Source organism: Ranitomeya imitator, chromosome 5 (assembly GCF_032444005.1).
Source record: "Ranitomeya imitator isolate aRanImi1 chromosome 5, aRanImi1.pri, whole genome shotgun sequence".
Lineage (NCBI taxonomy): Eukaryota > Metazoa > Chordata > Amphibia > Anura > Dendrobatidae > Ranitomeya > Ranitomeya imitator.
Genome location: NC_091286.1, coordinates 545,245,470 through 545,266,677, shown reverse-complemented (window position 1 = coordinate 545,266,677; position 21,208 = coordinate 545,245,470). Strand labels below are relative to the sequence as shown.

At 44.9% G+C, this 21,208-nt stretch overlaps 1 protein-coding gene across 1 annotated transcript in view; it reads left to right on the top strand.

Moving 5' to 3' along the window:
- Positions 1–20,805, top strand: part of SNRNP40 (small nuclear ribonucleoprotein U5 subunit 40) — a 72,356-nt gene extending 51,551 nt beyond the window's left edge. The window contains exons 5-10 of the mRNA XM_069727611.1: positions 165–287; positions 478–598; positions 2,133–2,215; positions 2,296–2,357; positions 2,449–2,552; positions 20,177–20,805. Coding sequence (XP_069583712.1) covers positions 165–287; positions 478–598; positions 2,133–2,215; positions 2,296–2,357; positions 2,449–2,552; positions 20,177–20,226 — 543 coding nt within the window. The 3' untranslated portion in view covers positions 20,227–20,805. The remainder of the gene's footprint in view (positions 1–164; positions 288–477; positions 599–2,132; positions 2,216–2,295; positions 2,358–2,448; positions 2,553–20,176) is intronic.
- Positions 20,806–21,208: the final 403 nt, after the last annotated feature.

Here is a 21,208-nt window from a genome sequence, read left to right as displayed (position 1 = left end):
CCATCGGTGGTCATAGGGGCCCACCCCACCTCGACGGGATAGTACGTCTGTCAGAAAGGGGTTAATAACACTAACTGCAAATTTTGATCTTTATTTTAAAATAAAGTGTTTAAAAATGAGAGCAATCTATTCAGTTTGCAAACGTTTCATTTTTTTTTCTTTAGCTTTGGGACTTCAGGAAAAAAGCTGCAGTGCAGACTTTCCAAAATACGTATCAGGTGCTGTCTGTCACATTCAATGACACCAGTGACCAGATTATCTCAGGAGGAATTGATAACGATATAAAGGTAAGCATTGGTGATTTTCTTTTCTCTTTCTAATTATTTGCATTTGTATTTTCCAGCCAAACAGTATAATCCCTTATTAACCAGCCAAAACTTTTATAACAGTCTGAAGCGTGATTCTAGGACGAGCTTTTTCTTTCTTTTCTTTTTTAAATTTCATAATGTGAATAAATATATTTTCCCCTTCTGTCAGGTTTGGGACTTGAGGCAGAATAAGTTGATGTACACAATGCGAGGACATGGAGACTCTGTGACTGGCCTGACCCTCAGTTCTGAAGGTTCTTACCTGCTTTCAAATGCTATGGATAACACAGGTATTGCACATTAAAAGATTGTCTGCAAACAGGGATATTGTTTTGTCTGAGTTCCTATTTATCTTGCAGCAGCAGTGTTTTATTTTTAAAGCACCTTCAATTCCATGGTGTTGTACATTTGAAGAGAGTTTATATTTTGTATGTAAACCATCATGAACAAAATACCAGTGATGGACTGGTACAGAGGGGGAGAAGGTACACTACCATGCCAGGCTTACAGGGTGATGGAGAAGGAGACAGTAAGTTGAGGGGACTGCAGCGTCTCCGATGGTGGTGAGGTGGCAACTGGGTTATTACAGGCTTCCTGAAGAGCTGGCTTTTTAGGTTGTCAGAAGTTCCAAATGACAGAGAAAAGCTTACGTGACAGGGTGCTAAATTTCAGAGTATGGGGGATGATTGAGGATAATCATGGATGGCATTGAGTGAGGAATGTATGAGAGTTGGGGAGAGACGGAGGTCTTGTGAGGACCGGAGATTACATGTAGAGAAATGTCAGAATAGTTTGTAGATAATTTGAGATTAGCTTATGGAGAGCCTTATAAATCATGTTTAGCAATGTAAACTGGATTTGCTTTGGAATTGGAAGCCAGTGAAGGCATTGGCATAAGGGAAAGGTGGAGGAGTAGCGAGGAGAGAGGTTTATTAACAAAACAGAGTTAATGATTGACTGGAGAGGTGCGAGAGTGTTAGTTGGGAGGCCATATTGCAGAAGATGAGGGCATGCACTGACATGTTAGGTTGATGAAGGGATAAGATCTGGAAATATTTTTGCGTTCGAGATGGCAGGAGGTGGTAAGGGAAGGGCATAGTCAAGGTGTACTATGAGGAGGCGGACTTCTGATATTGTGGGTTGGTGAGTAAGCTGGTGGAAAAAAAGGAGTTCCGTTTTGTCCACATTGAGTTTTAGGAGGTGTGGTGAGGAGGGGTATATGGCTAATGTACACTCTTGGATTTTGGTCTGCAGAGAGTTCACATCTAGGCCATAGAATTAGATTTCACTGTCATCAGCATATAGGTGGTACTGGAAGCCATTGAATTGTATGAGCTGTCCCAGGGCAAAGGTATAGATAGAGAAGATTAGGGGTCCCAGGACAAATCCTTGGAGAGTCACCAAAAGAGAGAAGGCGGAATGAGGACGTAGTATGGGAATGGAACACACTAAATGTGCGGTTAGTGAGGTAGAAGATCTAGGAGAGGGTAAGGTCTTTGATGCCAAAGGAAGAGAGGATCTGTAATAGGAGGTGGTGATCAACTTTGTAACTTTTGTTTAGGGTTGGTTCAGTGGAGTGATGGAAGTCGGATTGTAGGTTGTCAAATTGTGAGTGTAATGAAAGGTGGGAGGAGAATGCAATGTGGACAATGTTGTTAAAGGAATTTTGAAGCTAGATGGAGTAGTGATGTGTGGCGATATCTGAATGTAAAGGTTTTTGTTTGTTTTCTAGAATGTCCTGAACTATCATGCAAGTTCTACTGAAAGTGTTGTGGGAATGCTAAATAAAATAAAAATGACCAATTTGATATCCTTTTTTTATAGTTCGTGTATGGGACGTTCGCCCTTTTGCCCCAAAAGAGAGATGTGTGAAAATCTTCCAAGGAAATGTGCACAATTTTGAAAAGGTTAGTAACTATAACCACAACTGTCCTGTCCCAGAGTTACACAAATTTGGGATCATTAACTGTCTGCCTTTGTATTCCAGAATTTGTTGCGCTGTTCATGGTCATCTGATGGAAGCAAGATAGCAGCAGGGTCAGCAGACCGGTAAATGTCTTCTTTTCCTTCTGCTGATTTCACATATCTCTACGTGAAGAATCCACAATTTCACATTTTTTTTTTACTTTTTGCAAAACAGATTTGTCTACGTTTGGGACACTACATCCCGCAGGATTTTGTATAAACTTCCAGGCCATGCTGGTTCTGTCAATGAGGTAGCTTTCCACCCTGAAGAGTCAATTGGTAAGTTTGCAAGGATAAATGTATTTCTTTCTTGGGGAACAGAAAAATGTGCATTTCTAGTTTGCATTAATACTGTAATGTACTGAGGAGTATCACTTAGGCTGGGTTCACACTTTGCGGTTTTTACCGCGGAACCGCCCCGATTTTGATGCTGCGGGTCCGCAGCAGTTTCCATAGCGTTTCCATTTACATGTAAACCCTATGGAAACCGCAAACCGCTGTGCACATGCTGCGGGAAAAAACGCGCAGAAACGCAGCAGTTTAACCCCTTTCTGCCATCAGACGTACTATTGCGTCCATGGGGGGTGGGCCCTACTTCCCAAGGACGCAATAGTACGTCATATGCGATCGGCAGCGCTCACGGGGGGAGCGGCGCCGATCGCGGCCGGATGTCAGCTGCCTATCGCAGTTGACATCCGGCACTGTGCCAGGAGCGGTCACGGACCGCTCCCGGCACATTAACCCCCGGCACACCGCGATCAAAGATGATCGCGATGTGCCGGCGGTGCAGGGAAGCACCGCGCAGGGAGGGGGGCTCCCTGCGGGCTTCCCTGAGACCCCCGCAGCAACGCGATGTAATCGCGTTGCTGCGAGGGTCTTGCCGCCCTCCCTCCCTGCTCCAGGTCCCGGATCCAAGATGGCCGCGGATCCGGGTCCTGCAGGGAGGGAGGTGGCTTCACAGAGCCTGCTCAGAGCAGGCACTGTGAAGCCTGCACTGCTGCATGTCAGATCAGTGATCTGACAGAGTGTTGTGCAAACTGTCAGATCACTGATCTGTGATGTCCCCCCCTGGGACAAAGTAAAAAAGTAAAAAAAAACATTTCCAAATGTGTAAAAAAAATTTAAAAAAAAATATTCCTAAATAATGAAAAAAAAAAAAAAAAATATTCCCATAAATACATTTCTTCATCTAAATAAAAAAAACAAAAAAACAATAAAAGTACACATATTTAGTATCGCCGCGTCCGTATCGACTCGCCCTATAAAACTGGCACACTAGTTAACCCCTTCAGTAAACACCGTAAGAAAAAAAAAAAAAAAACGAGGCAAAAAACGACGCTTTATTATCATACCGCCGAACAAAAAGTGGAATAACACGTGATCAAAAAGACAGATATAAATAACCATGGTACCGCTGAAAGCGTCATCTTGTCCCGCAAAAAACGAGCCACCATACAGCATCATCAGCAAAAAAATGAAAAAGTTATAGTCCTGAGAATAAAGCGATGCCAAAATAATTATTTTTTCTATAAAATAGTTTTTATCGTATAAAAGCGCCAAAACATAAAAAAATGATATAAATGAGGTGTCGCTGTAATCGTACTGACCCGAAGAATAAAACTGCTTTATCAATTTTACCAAACGCGGAACGGTATAAACGCCTCCCCCAAAAGAAATTCATGAATAGCTGGTTTTTGGTCATTCTGTCTCACAAAAATCGGAATAAAAAGCGATCAAAAAATGTCACGTGCCCGAAAATGTTACCAATAAAAACGTCAACTCGTCGCGCAAAAAACAAGACCTCACATGACTGTGTGGACCAAAATATGGAAAAATTATAGCTCTCAAAATGTGGTAACGCAAAAAATATTTTTTGCAATAAAAAGCGTCTTTCAGTGTGTGACGGCTGCCAATCATAAAAATCCACTAAAAAACCCGCTATAAAAGTAAATCCAACCCCCCTTCATCACCCCCTTAGTTAGGGAAAAATAAAAAAATGTATTTATTTCCATTTTCCGGTTAGGGCTAGGGTTAGGGCTAGGGTTAGGGTTAGGGCTAGGGCTAGGGTTAGGGCTAGGGCTAGGGCTAGGGTTAGGGCTAGGGCTAGGGCTAGGGTTAGGGCTAGGGTTAGGGCTAGGGCTAGGGTTAGGGCTACAGTTAGGGTTGGGGCTAAAGTTACAGTTAAGGTTTAGATTACATTTACAGTTGGGAATAGGGTTGGGATTAGGGTTAGGGGTGTGTCAGGGTTAGAGGTGTGGTTAGGGTTACCGTTGGAATTAGGGTTAGGGGAGTGTTTGGATTAGGGTTTCAGTTATAATTGGGGGGTTTCCACTGTTTAGGCACATCAGGGGCTCTCCAAAAGCGACATGGCGTCCGATCTCAATTCCAGCCAATTCTGCGTTGAAAAAGTAAAACAGTGCTTCTTTCCTTCCGAGCTCCCCCGTGTGCCCAAACAGGGGTTTACCCCAACATATGGGGTATCAGCGTACTCAGGACAAATAGGACAACAACTGTTGGGGTCCAATTTCTCCTGTTACCCTTGGGAAAATACAAAACTGGGGGCTAAAAAATAATTTTTGTGGGAAAAAAAATATTTTTTATTTTTACGGCTCTGCGTTATAAACTGTAGTGAAACACTTGGGGGTTCAAAGTTCTCACAACACATCTAGATAAGTTCCTTGGGGGGTCTAGTTTCCAATATGGGGTCACTTGTGGGGGGTTTCTACTGTTTAGGTACATTAGGGGCTCTGCAAACGCAATGTGACGCCTGCAGACCATTCCATCTAAGTCTGCATTCAAATGGCACTCCTTCCCTTCCGAGCCCTCCCATGCGCCCAAACAGTGGTTTCCCCCCACATATGGGGTATCAGCGCACTCAGGACAAATTGGACAACACATTTTTGGGTCCAATTTCTCCTGTTACCCTCGGGAAAATACAAAACTGGGGGCTAAAAAATAATTTTTGTGGGAAAAAATTTTTGTTTTATTTTTACGGCTCTCCATTATAAACCTCTGTGAAGCCCTTGGTGGGTCAAAGCGCTCACCACACATCTAGATAAGTTCCTTAGGGGGTCTACTTTCCAAAATGGTGTCACTTGTGAGTGGTTTCTACTATTTAGGTACATTAGGGGCTCTGCAAACGCAACATGGCGTCTCATCTCAATTCCTGTCAATTTTGCATTGAAAAGTCAAACGGCGCTCCTTCCTTTCCGAGCTCTCCCATCCGCCCAAACAGTGGTTTACCCCCACATATGGGGTATCAGCGCACTCAGGACAAATTGTACAACAACTTTTGGGGTCCAATTTCTTCTCTTACCCTTGGAAAAATAAAAAATTGGGGGCGAAAAGATAATTTTTGTGAAAAAATATGATTTTTTTATTTTTACGGTTCTACATTATAAACTTCTGTGAAGCACTTGGTGGGTGAAAGAGCTCACCACACCTCTAGATAAGTTCCTTAGGGGGTCTACTTTCCAAAATGGTGTCACTTGTGGGGGGTTTCAATGTTTAGGCACATCAGGGGCTCTCCAAACGAAACATGGCGTCCCATCTCAATTCCAGTCAATTTTGCATTGAAAAGTCAAATGGCGCTCCTTCGCTTCCGAGCTGTGCCATGCGCCCAAACAGTGGTTTACCCCCACATGTGGGGTATTGGCGTACTCAGGACAAATTGTACAACAATGATTGCGGTCCATTTTCTCCTGTTACCCTTGGTAAAATAAAACAAATTGGAGCTGAATTAAATTTTTTGTGAAAAAAAGTTAAATGTTCATTTTTATTTAAACATTCAAAAAATTCCTGTGAAGCACCAGAAGGGTTAATAAACTTCTTGAATGTGGTTTTAAGCACCTTGAGGGGTGTAGTTTTTAGAATGGTGTCACACTTGGGTATTTTCTATCATATAGACCCCTCAAAATGACTTCAAATGAGATGTGGTCCCTAAAAATTAATGGTGTTGTAGAAATGAGAAATTGCTGGTCAACTTTTCACCCTTATAACTCCCTAACAAAAAAAAATTTTGGTTCCAAAATTGTGCTGATGTAAAGTAGACATGTGGGAAATGTTACTTATTAAGTATTTTGTGTGACATATCTCTGTGATTTAATTGCATAAAAATTCAAAGTTGGAAAATTGCGAAATTTTCATAATTTTCGCCAAATTTCCGTTTTTTTCACAAATAAACGCAGGTACTATCAAAGAATTTTTACCATTGTCCTGAAGTACAATATGTCACGAGAAAACAATGTCAGATTCACTGGGATCCGTTGAAGCGTTCCAGAGTTATAACCTCATAAAGGGACAGTGGTCAGAATTGTAAAAATTGGCCCGGTCATTAACGTGCAAACCACCCTTGGGGGTAAAGGGGTTAAAACCCGCAGCATGTCACTTCTTTGTACAGAATCGCTGCGATTCTGCACCCATAGGAATGCATTGAACCGCTTACTTCCCGCATGGGGCTGTGCCCACGTTGCGGGAAGTAAGCGGCTAATGTGCGGTTCCTACCCGGGGTGGAGGAGAGGAGACTCTCCTCCAGGCCCTGGGAACCATATTTGGGGTGAAAAAAAGAATAAAAATAAAAAATCATGTTATACTCACCCTCTGAAGTCTCAGCGCTGCACGCGGCCGTCCGGTCAGAGTTGCTGTGCGACCAGGACCTGCGGTGACGTCGCGGTCACATGACCGTGACGTCACGAAGGGTCCTTCTCGCATAGCATCTTTGGAACCGGACCACCGGGTGCAGCGCCGAGGAGATCCGGACATCAGAGGGTGAATATAACCAATTTTTATTATTTTTAACATTACTATTGATGCTGCATATGCAGCATCAATAGTATAGGCGGAAACCCGCAGCGGAAACCGCGGAACAAACCGCGATAAATCTGCAGGGAGAACTGCAGTTGTTTTGCCCTGCAGATTTATCAAATCCGCTGCGGGAGAACCCGCAGAGGGACGCCGCAAAGTGTGAACATGGCCTTATATTGCTATCAGTAGTAAAATTGCTCTTGCAGCTTACTCCATAGCTGACCTATTGGTTTCCTTGCAGCTTATTAAAAAACTATAGACTGAGCTATAAAGCGCTGTTTATATGTTGCTGTAAGGCCGCTGTGGCAATTATGATTTATTATGCTTTTGCTTATGTAGCGCCATCTTATTCCGCAGCGCTTTATACATTATCATCACTGTCCCCATTGGGGTTCGCAATCTAATTTCCCTATCAGTATGTCTTTAAAGTGTGGGAGGAAACCGGAATTGCTAGGAATATGTTTTCCTATGCCAGTTTGCAGCAGGAGAATTAGTTATTCAGAGTATATTGAGCAATTGCTAATCTGTTAAGGAATTACTATATCTGCAAGTGCTCCTCCAAACCAGAGGTTCATTTACTCTTGGGTTTTATAATTTTTTTTTATCTGTCTTCATATACGAGATGATGTACATTTATCAAATATTACAAGTAGAGATTTTAATTGAGGTCACAGACACAAATCAATTAGTATCTGTCGCAGGCATGGAAATGGGCATATTATGCTAGCACCAAAATAGCAGCTTGTTCTGGTTAGGCAATATATAAAACGGAAGTAGAAATGCAGAAATATTTCATATTTATGGACAGATGTAATTAGGGTAATTGATAACTATTTGACAGACTCAGAAAGACACACTAAGGGTACCGTTACACTATACGATTTACCAACGATCACGACCAGCGATACGACCTGGCCGTGATCGTTGGTAAGTCGTTGTGTGGTCGCTGGAGAGCTGTCACACAGACAGCTCTCCAGCGACCAACGATGCCGAGGTCCCCGGGTAACCAGGGTAAACATCGGGTTACTAAGCGCAGGGCCGCGCTTAGTAACCCGATGTTTACCCTGGTTACCAGCGTAAAAAAAACCAAACACTACATACTTACATTCCGGTGTCTGTCCCTTGCCGTCTGCTTCCCGCACTGACTGACTGCCGGCCGTAAAGTGAAAGCACAGCACAGCGCGCTGTGCTCTGCTTTCACTTTACGGCTGGCAGTCAGTCAGTGCGGGAAGCAGACAGCAAGGGACCTGACGGAGACCGGAATGTAAGTATGTAGTGTTTTTTTTTTTTTTTTTTTTTTTACATTTACGATGGCAACCAGGATAAACATCGGGTTACTAAGCGCAGCCCTGTGCTTAGTAACCCGATGTTTACCCTGGTTACAAGCGAACGCATCGCTGGATCGGTGTCACACACACCGATCCAGCGATGACAGCTGGAGATCCAGCGACGAAAGAATGTTCCAAACGATCTGCTACGACGTACGATTCTCAGCAGGGTCCCTGATCGCTGCTGCGTGTCAGACACAGCGATATCGTATGGATATCGCTGGAACGTCACGAATCGTACCGTCGTAGCGATCAAAATGGCACTGTGTGACGGTACCCTAAGGTATTGGCAGATGGTGAGCAGAACAACTTTAAAGTTGTTTGTCTTGACAATTAACATTTTTAACAATGAACAAATAAAACCAAGGAAAAAAGTAAGAAACGTGCATTACAGAATATGGCACCTCATCAGTTGAGACCCTCATGGGAGCAAAGCTTGCTTGAAGGGGGGTTATAGGGAGAAAATCAGGTTGTAGATGTTAGATTCCAAAGCCTAGTTCAACTTCTGATTGTACAGATTAGGAGAAGAACCAAAATTAGCAGACTGCACTAATGTGTACCCCTGCTTTCTTTCCCAAGATGTTGTTTAGCAGCTGTGGCATTTATTAGCGATGTGTTAAAACCACTACAGAGAATGAAAATACAATTGGGGCAGACAAAGGATCAGGTTGAGGAGGTTTTGCAGCAAGTGACGTGTGTATAATGAGAAATAACATGCCTCCTACCAATGTCACCTCAAAGTTGTGACCTGTATAGAGGAACTTGGTCTGTTACCTCTTTCATGGTGATATAACTCTTGTACATTACAAATTATTTTAAGGAACTTTAGGGTTTAAACAAAAAAAAAAAAAAAGGCAGATGGCAGAAGTCAACTTGGTTGGCCTTGGAATGTATGTGGGCAGTTAACTTCACCATTAACCCCTTCCCGACCTTTGACGCATACGCTGCGTCATGAAAGTCGGTGCCATTCCGACCCATGACGCAGCGTATGCGTCATGGCAGAATCGCGTTCCTGCAGGCCGGGTGAAAGGGTTAACTGTAATTTCACCCGGCGTGCAGGGACAGGAGGAGTTGTACTTTAGCCCAGGGGGGGTGGCTTCACCCCCCCCCCCCGTGGCTACGATCGCTCTGATTGGCAGTTTCACTTTCAACAGCCAATCAGATCGATTTGTAATATTTCACCTAAAAAAACTGGTGAAATATTACAATCCAGCCATGGCCGATGCTGCAATATCATCGGTCATGGCTGGAAACACTTATGTGCCCCCACCCCACCGATCGCCCCCCCAGCCCTCCGATCTGTGGTCCGCTCCCCTCCGTCCTGTGCTCCGCAACCCCGTCCTCCTGTCCGCTCCACCCGTGCTCCAATCCACCCCCCCCTGCACACCGATCCACCCCCCCCCCCCCCCCCCGCACTGCGATCCACCCGCCCGCACACCGATCCACCCCCCATGCTCCGATCCCTCCTCCCCGTGCTCCGACGCCTCCCCCCCCCCCGTGCCCTGATCTCCTACCCCCCCCCCCCCCCCCCCTTATACTTACCGAGCCTCCCGGGGTCCGTCCGTCTTCCTTCCTGGGCGCCGCCATCTTCCAAAATGGCGGGCGCATGCGCAGTGCGCCCGCCGAATCTGCCGGCCGGCAGATTCGTTCCAGAGTGAATTTTGATCACTGTGAAAAAACCTCACAGTGATCAAAATAAAAAAAACAATAAATGACCCCCCCCCCCCCTTTGTCACCCCCATAGGTAGGGACAATAATAAAATAAAGAATTTTTTTTTTTTCCCCACTAAGGTTGGAGTTAGAACTAGGGTTAGGGGTAGGGGTAGGGTTAGGGATAGGAATGTGCACACGTATTCTGGTCCTCTGCGGATTTTTCCGCTGCGGATTTCATAAATCCGCAGTGCTAAACCGCTGTGGATTTATCGCGGATTTACCGCCGTTTTTCTGCGCATTTCACTGCGGTTTTACAACTGCGATTTTCTATTGGAGCAGTTGTAAAACCGCTGCGGAATCCGCAGAAAGAAGTGACATGCTGCGGAATGTTAACCCCTGCGTTTCCGTGCAGTTTTTCCGCAGCATGTGTACAGCGATTTTTGTTTCCCATAGGTTTACATTGAACTGTAAACTCATGGGAAACTGCTGCGGATCCGCAGCGTTTTCCGCAGCGTGTGCACATACCTTTAGAATTGGGCTATGTGCACACGGTGCGGATTTGGCTGCGGATCCGCAGCGGATTGGCCGCTGCGGATCCGCAGCAGAGTTCCATCAGGTTTACAGTACCATGTAAACATATGGAAAACCAAATCCGCTGTGCCCATGGTGCGGAAAATACCGCGCGGAAATGCTGCGTTGTATTTTCCGCAGCATGTCAATTCTTTGTGCGGATTCCGCAGCGTTTTACACCTGTTCCTCAATAGGAATCCGCAGGTGAAATCCGCACAAAAAACACTGGCAATCCGCGGTAAATCCGCAGGTAAAACGCAGTGCCTTTTACCCGCAGATTTTTCAAAAATGATGCTGAAAAATCTCACACGAATCCGCAACGTGGGCACATAGCCTTAGGGTTGGGTTGGAATTAGGGTTAGGGGTGTGTTGGGGTTAGGGTTGTGATTAGGGTTACGGCTACAGTTGGGATAAGGGTTAGGGGTGTGTTGGAGTTAGAATTGAGGGGTTTCCACTGTTTAGGCACATCAGGGGGTCTCCAAACGCAACATGGCGCCACCATTGATTTCAGCCAATCTTATATTCAAAAAGTCAAATGGTGCTCCCTCAATTCCGAGCCCCGACGTGTGCCCAAACAGTGGTTTACCCCCACATATGGGGTACCAGCATACTCAGGACAAACTGCGCAACAATTACTGGGGTCCAATTTCTCCTGTTACCCTTGAGAAAATAAAAAATTGCTTGCTAAAACATCATTTTTGAGGAAAGAAAAATGATTTTTTATTTTCACGGCTCTGCGTTGTAAACGTCTGTGAAGCATTTGGGGGTTCAAAGTGCTCACCACATATCTAGATAAGTTCCTTGGGGGGGTCTAGTTTACAAAATGGGGTCACTTGTGGGGGGTTTCTACTGTTCAGGCACACCAGGGGCTCTGCAAACGCAACGTAATGTCCGCAGACCATTCCATCAAAGTTTGCATTTCAAAAGTCACTACTTCCCTTCTGAGCCCCGACGTGTGCCCAAACAGTGGTTTACCCCCACACATCAGGTATCAGCGTACTCAGGAGAAACTGGACAACAACTTTTGGGGTCCAATTTCTCCTGTAACCCTTGGGAAAATAAAAAATTCTGGGCTAAAAATTATTTTTGAGGAAAGAAAACGTATTTATTATTTATTCAGTCGCCATGACAGCACAACGAGAGAGGGGATCCGCCCTTCAGGGACAGGAAACCTCAGACATAAAAGGGCGGCACTTCACTCCCCCGCCAGTTGGTTTCCTGTCCCTGACAGTGGAACCTCTTCAGACAGGCCCAGAGAAGAGGGTTGAAGATAGAAGCTATCCCACTCCTGACAGGCCGATGCAGGTAGCGGGGGTCCCCTACCTCGGCCTGATCAGGGGGATGGAAGCACCACACGGCAGGGGGACTGTCTGTGTAGGTGACAGCAGGAGGAAGCAGCCCTAAGCGGGGGGCTTGACTTCTGTGGTGCCGCTGTTCACCTGGTACGTGAGGCCCAATGGTGCGCATCTGCCGGAGCTTCTGGGGTCGGTCCGCCGCTGCTGCTGGGGTCTGCGGTGGCTAGGTGAGTGCTGCCGTCCTTGTTCGGCGCGTCTGCTCTCAGCGCCGCGGCCGCGTCCGGAAGGGGCGTGTCCTGATGACGCGGGTGCGGCGCGGGGCGATGACGCGGCCGCGCATGCGCGGTAGCGTCTTATCCTGGCTAATGGCGGCGCCCGGCGTCGCAGGGGGGGATTTTGGCCTCAGGGTGTCTGGCGCTCTACGGGCGCTAGCGGGGGCAGTACCAATTAGCGGTGCACCGAGGGATGTCCCTGCTGACCCCCCATCCGGGGGTGGTACCCAGGGGGATAGATTTAAACGCTGCACTGAGGCCTCAACATTGTTCCTGTCCACCATCTTGGAATGGAGTCTCTGGAAGGAACACCGCAGCTGGGCGGTGAGCAGCAGCAGTTACCTGAACAACCTTTGAGCAGCTCCCAGCGGCGTTCTAGTGGCAGTAGTCGCGCTGGTAGAGCCAAAGAAACTCAGAAGTCAACTAAGTCCTCTGGCCGTAAGGAATCTCCGGCTAAGAAGGACCCCCCGATCACGGTACCATTCACTGCAGGGATGGGTAAGTGAGCTTCGTGAAAGTACATTTCTGATAGCTGTCCCTCCTTGTATTCCCTCTCTCCTTATTAGGGGAGGAAATCTGTGTCCAAATCCAAACATAGAGAGTGTGCCATCTGTACGGAACCTCTTCCGGATGGACATAAAAAGAAATTGTGCAGCATCTGCATTCAACAATTAATTGAGGACGAGACCCCTGACCTTACGTCTACTCTTAGGGATCTGGTTAGACAGGAGGTCAGAGATTCCATAAGGTCTCAGAAGACCGTTTCAAAAAAGAGGAAGGAGATATTATCCCCAGCATCGGATGTGGATTCAGACACGGGTGGTGTGAGTTCGGATTCTCATCCGTCATCATCATCAGAGGACGTGGAATCTAGTCGAACCTGTCTATCACTGGACAGGGTTAACCACTTAGTCAAAGCTGTCAATAGCACTATGGGCATTGAGGAGACCCAGGCGGAATGTTCCATCCAGGATATAATGTTTAAAGGCATAGATCGCAAATCCAGAAGAGTATTTCCCGTAGTTGATAAAGTTAAGTCTCTGATTACGAGAGAATGGAAAAAACCCGAAAGGAAGGGGTCTCTCCCACCAGCGTTCAAAAGAAGATATCCCTTTGAGGAAGAAGCTTCTTCCTCCTGAGACAAGGTCCCGAAACTGGATGCGGCGGTGGCTAAAGCATGTAAAAAGACGTCTCTTCCGTTTGAGGATCTGGGGAGCCTAAAAGACCCGCTTGATGGGAAAGCTGAGGTATTCCTTAAAGGAGCTTGGGAAACATCAGCGGGTTCCCTGAGACCAGCGATTGCGGCCACCTGCACTGCCCGGTCGTTGATGGTATGGCTGGGTAATCTAGAAGACCAGCTCAAGGATAAGGTTCCTAGGAGCGAGATCCTATCATCTATGTCTATGATTCAGGATGCAGCAGCCTTCCTTGCGGATGCGTCAGCCGATTCTGTTAGGCTAGCGGCAAGGTCATCAGCACTGTCCAATGCGGCCCGTAGGGCTCTTTGGATAAAATGCTGGCCAGGAGACTTGCAGGCCAGATCAAAACTATGTGGCATCCCCTGTGAGGGGGTTCATTTGTTTGGCCCAGTGCTGGATGAGCTTCTAGAAAAAGCAGGTGACAGTAAGAAGCGATTCCCTCTCCTAACAAGACCCTTCTATAGACGGGACTATAATAGAGGAGGGCCATATCGCCGAAGATCGGACAGGGATTCAAATAGAGAATCGACCAGATACAACTCTTACAGGAGAAGAGGTAGAGGTTACATGTTTAACTCTTCTAGAGACTCTAAAAAGCATCAATGACTGGCGGCCCAGGTGGGCGGTAGGCTTTTGGCCTTCTACCCAGCCTGGGTAAAAATCACCAATAGTCCATGGATACTCAGTATCATTAAAGAGGGGCTAAAGTTCCAATTCCACCATACCCCCCTGGAAAAATTCAAATTAACTCCTATCCGTTCTTCTCCCGCAGAACAGTTGGCGTTGGAGTCAGAGGTTCGAGATCTCCAAAAAAAAGGGGGTTCTCGTTAAAGTACCTACGGAGGAACAAGGTACGGGGTTTTACTCCCCTTTATTCCTGGTAAAGAAGCCAGATGGATCTTATCGTACCATCATCAATCTGAAGGGCCTGAATGTATTCCTGCTGGTCCCATCCTTTAAAATGGAATCTGTGAAGTCGGCAATAAAGCTTCTTTTTCACAATTGCTTCATGGTTGTCTTAGATCTGAAAGACGCCTATTATCATGTCCCGATACATGCAACTCATCAGCGCTTTCTCAGGGTGGCGATTTCTCTTGCCGGCACAGTGGAGCACTTTCAATATCGGGCACTCCCCTTTGGTGTTGCAGTCGCACCTCGGGTGTTCACTAAGATTATGGTGGAGGTTATGGCACACCTTCATGAGCAAAATATACTAATAATTCCCTATCTGGATGATTTATTGATCGTTGGGCGCTCAGAGGTACACTGTAAAGAACAGTTGGGGAAAGTGATGGCGGCGTTACACAACTTAGGATGGATTATCAATCTCAAAAAGTCGCGTCTTCAGCCCTCAACATCACAGCAGTTCTTGGGTCTTACTGTGGATTCAGCTCAGCAGGAATGTCGCCTGCCAGACTCAAAAGTTGATACTATTCACCGGCTGGCCTCCAGAGCAATTAGTAATCCCGTAGTTTCCCTAAGAAGTGCTATGTCACTCTTAGGTTCACTTACTTCTTGTTTTCCGGCGGTGATGTGGGCACAGTTTCACTCCAGGGCTCTGCAATGGGATGTTCTGCATAATTTTCGGCGTCTGGGCGCTAACCTTGACAAAAAAATTTCCCTATCTGTAGAGGCCACGGGTTCACTAAGGTGGTGGACACACATCCCTAATCTGCGTAAAGGGGTACCTTGGACATATCAGATATCACGGGTAATAACAACGGATGCTAGCCCCACGGGGTGGGGAGCACACTGGGAGGGCAATTGCATTCAGGGTCTGTGGTCCCATTCTGAGCGAGACACGTCCTCCAATCTGAAGGAATTGATGGCGGTGGAACGCGCCTTAGATAGGTTCCTTATACCTCTGCAGGGTAGACATGTTAGGATACTCTCTGACAACCAGGTGACCGTTGCTTATGTGAACCACCAAGGAGGTACACGGTCTAGGTCATTAATGAACGTTACAAATCATATCTTTCAGATGGCCGAAAATCACCTGCTCTCCCTTACGGCCCTTCATATAAAGGGAAATCTAAATACCATGGCCGATTACTTAAGCCGCAACGAGCTCAAACAAGGGGACTGGTCTCTAAAACCGTCTGTCTTCAATCAGATCGTGCGGTTGTGGGGATGTCCAGAGATAGATCTGTTTGCCAGTCGAGGAAACAAGAAACTCCATCAATTCTGTTCCCTAGACCCAAGGGACAACCCGTACGCAGTCGACGCTCTTCTGATCCCCTGGAATTTCAATCTCGCCTACGCTTTCCCTCCTCTGAATCTCATTCCTATAGTTCTGAGGAAAATTCGGGAAGACGGAGCCCGAGTGGTTTTAATAGCCCCATTCTGGCCCAGAAGGTCTTGGTTCCCATGGTTGAGAAGCATGTCCATTTCCCAACCATGGATCCTCCCAGAAATACCGGACCTCCTTTCCCAGGGTCTAGTCTTCCATCCACGAGTAACCAACTTGCACCTGACAGCGTGGAACTTGAGAGGTCACTTCTGAAAGGAAAGGGATTCTCCCAGAATCTTGTAAATACTCTACTTAAAAGTAGGAAAGCCTCCACGACTAGCATTTATGTTAGGGTATGGAGGAAGTTCCTATCAAGTTCAGGAGCACAAATCGATCAAAAACCTGATATTGCTCAGATCCTAGAATTTTTACAGAAGGGCCTAGAGTTAGGCTTAGCCACCAGCACCCTTAGAGTTCAGGTTTCAGCTCTAGGGGCACTATATAATTCCAACATAGCCAGTAATCACTGGATAACAAGGTTTTTCAAAGCGGTCACCAGATCCAGGCCGGTTATTAAACAGAGAATAGTTCCATGGGACCTAAATCTTGTGCTCTCAGCTCTAACACAAGCTCCGTTCGAGCCTATTGACTCTGTCCCGATCAAGATCCTGTCGGTCAAAACAGCCCTCTTAGTTGCTCTTACATCGGCAAGAAGGGTTAGTGATCTTCAGGCATTATCCAGGCAACGTCCATATATGCAATTTTTGGAAGATAGAGTGGTGATGAGTCCTGACCCTCTTTATCTTCCAAAGGTTGCCTCAAAATTTCATAGATCCCAGGAGGTGATCCTACCTTCATTTTGTCCTAATCCCTCTAACAATAAGGAGCAGAGATTTCATTGTTTGGACGTACGTAGGTGCCTTCTTAAATACATTTCAGTAACAGACACCTGGAAAAAAGACCACGCATTATTTTTATCCTACCAGGGGGTTAGGAAGGGACTTAGAGTATCAAAAAATACCCTAGCCAGATGGATTAGGGAGGCGATATCTCTTGCTTATACCGCAGGTGGCGTGGAGATTCCAGAAGGTATAAAGGCTCACTCCACTCGTGCGGTAGCCACATCCTGGGCTGAGAGAGCAGAAGTATCGATTGAGGACATCTGTAAGGCGGCCATATGGTCTTCTCCATCCACCTTTCTTAGACACTATAGATTAGATCTAGGTGGCTCCTCCGACCTCACGTTTGGGAGAAGGGTGCTGGAAGCTATTATCCCTCCCTAGTCACCTTTTCACTTCTCTGAAAGTCTCTCGTTGTGCTGTCATGGCGACTGAATAAATACGTACGCTACTCACCTGGTAGCAGTGTTTTTTCAGGAGCCATGACAGCACCCTTATATTCCCTACCCTCTTTGTTTATGGGTTCAACACTTCCTTTAGAGAAATTCCTAAGTTTATTCACTGGGTGAATTGTACCATATATTAATATTGTTTGTGCTACTAACCTAGAAGGTCCTTTCATACTCTGTAAACCAACTGGCGGGGGAGTGAAGTGCCGCCCTTTTATGTCTGAGGTTTCCTGTCCCTGAAGGGCGGATCCCCTCTCTCGTTGTGCTGTCATGGCTCCTGAAAAAACACTGCTACCAGGTGACTAGCGTACGTATTTTCACGGCTCTGCATTATAAACTTCTGTGAAGCACTTGGGGGTTCAAAGTGCTCACCACATATCTAGATAAGTTCCTTTCGGGGTCTAGTTTCCAAAATAGGGTCACTTGTGGGGGGTTTCTACTGTTTAGCCACATCAGGGGCTCTGCAAACGCAACGTGACGCCCGTAGAGCATTTCATCAAAGTCTGCATTTCAAAACGTCACTACTTCACTTCCGAGCCCCGGCATGTGCCCAAACAGTAGTTTACCCCCACATATGGGGTATCACTGTACTCGGGAGAAACTGGACAACAAATATTGGGGTCAAATTTCTCCTGTTACCCTTGGGAAAATTTAAAAATTCTGGGCTAAAAAATTATTTTTGAGGAAAGAAAACGTATTTATTATTTTCACTGCTCTGTTATAAACGTCTGTGAAGCACTTGGGGGTTCAAAGTGCTCACCTCACATCTAGATAAGTTCCTTTCGGGGTCTAGTTTCCAAAATGGGGTCACTTGTGGGGGTTTTCTACTGTTCATACCACATATGGGGTATCAGCGTACTCAGGAGAAACTGGACAACAACTTTTGGGGTCAAATTTCTCCTGTTACCCTTGGGAAAATAAAAAATTGCGGGCTAAAAAATCATTTTTGAGAAAAGAAATTTTTTTTTTTATTTTCATGGCTTTGCGTTATAAACTTCTGTGAAGCACTTGAGGGTTTAAAGTGCTCACCACACATCTAGATTAGTTCCTTTGGGGGTCTAGTTTCCAAAATGGGGTCATTTGTGGGGGATCTCCAATGTTTAGGCACACAGGGGCTCTCCAAACGCGACATGGTGTCCGCTAATGATTGGAACTAATTTTCCATTTAAAAAGCCAAATGGCGTGCCTTCCTTTCTGAGCCCTGCTGTGCGCCCAAACAGTGGTTTACCCCCACATATGGGGTATCTGCGTACTCAGAACAAACTGGACAACAAAATTTGTGGTCCAATTTCTCCTATTATCGTTGGCAAAATAGGAAATTCCAGGCTAAAAAATCATTTTTGAGGAAAGAAAAATTATTTTTTATTTTCATGGCTCTGCGTTATAAACTTCTGTGAAGCACCTGGGGGTTTAAAGTGCTCAGTATGTATCTAGATAAGTTCCTTGGGGGGTCTAGTTTCCAAAATGGGGTCATTTGGGGGGGAGCTCCAATGCATAGGCACACAGGGGCTGTCCAAACGCGACATGGTGTCCGCTAACAATTGGAGCTAATTTTCCATTTAAAAAGTCAAAAGGCGCGCCTTCCCTTCCGAGCCCTGCCGTGTGCCCAAACAGTGGTTTACCCCCACATATGAGGTATCTGCGTACTCGGGAGAAATTGCCCAACAAATTTTAGGATCTATTTAATCCTATTGCCCATGTGAAAATGAAAAAATTGAGGCGAAAAAAATTTTGTGTGAAAAAAGTACTTTTTCATTTTTACGGATCAATTTGTGAAGCACCTGAAGGTTTAAAGTGCTCACTAGGCATCTAGAGAAGTTCCTTGGGGGGTCCAGTTTCCAAAATGGGGTCACTTGTGGGGGAGCTCCAATATTTAGGCACACAGGGTCTCTCCAAACGCGACATGGTGTCCGCTAACGATGGAGATAATTTTTCATTCAAAAAGTCAAATGGCGCTCCTTCCCTCCCGAGCCTTACCATGTGCCCAAACAGTGGTTTACCCCCACATGTGAGGTATCGGTGTATTCAGGAGAAATTGCCCAACAAATTTTAGGATCCATTTTATCCTGTTGCCCATGTGAAAATGAAAAAATTGAGGCTAAAAGAATTTTTTTGTGAAAAAAAAAAAAAAAAAGTACTTTTTCATTTTTACGGATCAATTTGTGAAGCACCTGGGGGTTCAAAGTGCTCACTATGCATCTAGATAAGTTCCCTGGGGCGTCTAGTTTCCAAAATGGGGTCACTTGTGGGGGAGCTCCAATTTTTAGGCACACGGGGGCTCTCCAAATGTGACATGGTGTCCGCTAAAGAGTGCAGCCAATTTTTCATTCAAAAAGTCAAATGGCGCTCCTTCCCTTCCAAGCCCTGCCGTGTGCCCAAACAGTGGTGTGCCCAAACAGTGGTTTACCCCCACATATGAGGTATCAGCGTACTCAGGACAAATTGGACAACAACTTTCGTGGTTCAGTTTCTCCTTTTACCATTGGGAAAATAAAAAAATTGTTGCTAAAAGATAATTTTTGTGACTAAAAAGTTAAATGTTCATGTTTTCCTTTCTTGTTGCTTCTGCTGCTGTGAAGCACCTGAAGGGTTAATAAACTTCTTGAATGTGGTTTTGTGCACCTTGAGGGGTGCAGTTTTTAGAATGGTGTCACTTTTGGGTATTTTCAGCCATATAGACCCCTCAAACTGACTTCAAATGTGAGGTGGTCCCTAAAAAAAATGGTTTTGTAAATTTTGTTGTAAAAATGAGAAATCGCTGGTCAAATTTTAACCCTTATAACTTCCTAGCAAAAAAAATTTTGTTTCCAAAATTGTGCTGATGTAAAGTATACATGTGGGAAATGTTATGTATTAACTATTTTGTGTCACATAACTCTCTGGTTTAACAAAATAAAAATTCAAAATGTGAAAATTGCAAAATTTTCGCCAAATTTCCGTTTTTATCACAAATAAACACAGAATTTATTGACCTAAATTTACCACTAACATGAAGCCCAATATGTCACGAGAAAACAATCTCAGAATCGCTAGGATCCGTTGAAGCGTTCCCGAGTTATCACCTCATAAAGGGACACTGATCAGAATTGCAAAAAATGGCAAGGTCTTTAAGGTCAAAATAGGCTGGGTCATGAAGGGGTTAATATAATAACCTATTGTATCTAATCCAAAAACCTTATATTCTTTTGTTTTGGTTTCTTTACAGTTCTATCTGCTTCCAGTGATAAAAGACTTTACATCGGGGAAATACAATGAAGAAGTCTTTTTTTTTTTTTTTTTTTTTTTTTTTTTTTAAATTCACTGCAGTTTTGTTATGGGATCTTCTGTGACTGTTTCATACATCTGAATAGGAACTTGTACATGCATGCTGTATAACTGAGTAAAAAATACCCAGAAAGGTTAATAAAAACCAGCACTGTTAAAATCAGGCATAAAATATACTCTGCAATGAGATAATAAACAAAAAAGAAAGGAGTACAAAACTGCACTAATTACTAATAAATATTTGACTTTATTTTATGGGTAGGTTGGTACTCCTTTCTTTTTTTTTAGTATGCTTTATAACTAGATTCATATGTGGGAAATACATTTTTATTTGCAGAATATTTATTGCAACAATCCTGCCATATATTACGATATCCTAATTGTGAAGTAGGGATGCCACTTTCTATTTCTGCATATGTACAAGTGTAAATGAGAACACGTGGAGTATGTTGTGAAAAATTACTTAAGAGATCAGTGCAGAAATGCACATTCAGCATGTAGGATTAGAAAATGTTCATTGACTGACACATGGACCCTTTTTTATTTTCTACTATAAACTGTTTTATTACATTTGTGTGATTTGTCTCTTATTTAAAGTTCCTTGGTAACATCAACGATAGTTCCGTTTGATAATCTGAGTATCTGATTTCTCAGAAATTTATTGTGGGCTTGCACCTTTTCCCTGCATGTTTTCATGTAAATGCTATCAAGCACTTCATGCAAATGGACGTAACTGTATGTCCAGATTGCAGGTGCTCTCCTGCAATCGAAACTACAGTTATGTCTGAAGGCTGGCATGGGGTTAGTTGTGCCTGTGCTATTTGCAACAGTAGCAGATTGCATTACACAACCAGGCCTTTTCTGCATGTGCTGAGACCAGACATGGGTTAAAGTGCTGTGACTGGAACTATCAGATCATTCTGTGATTAGTGATGACAGCATGTGAGGAGTTTGGCACAGGGAGATGATCGTG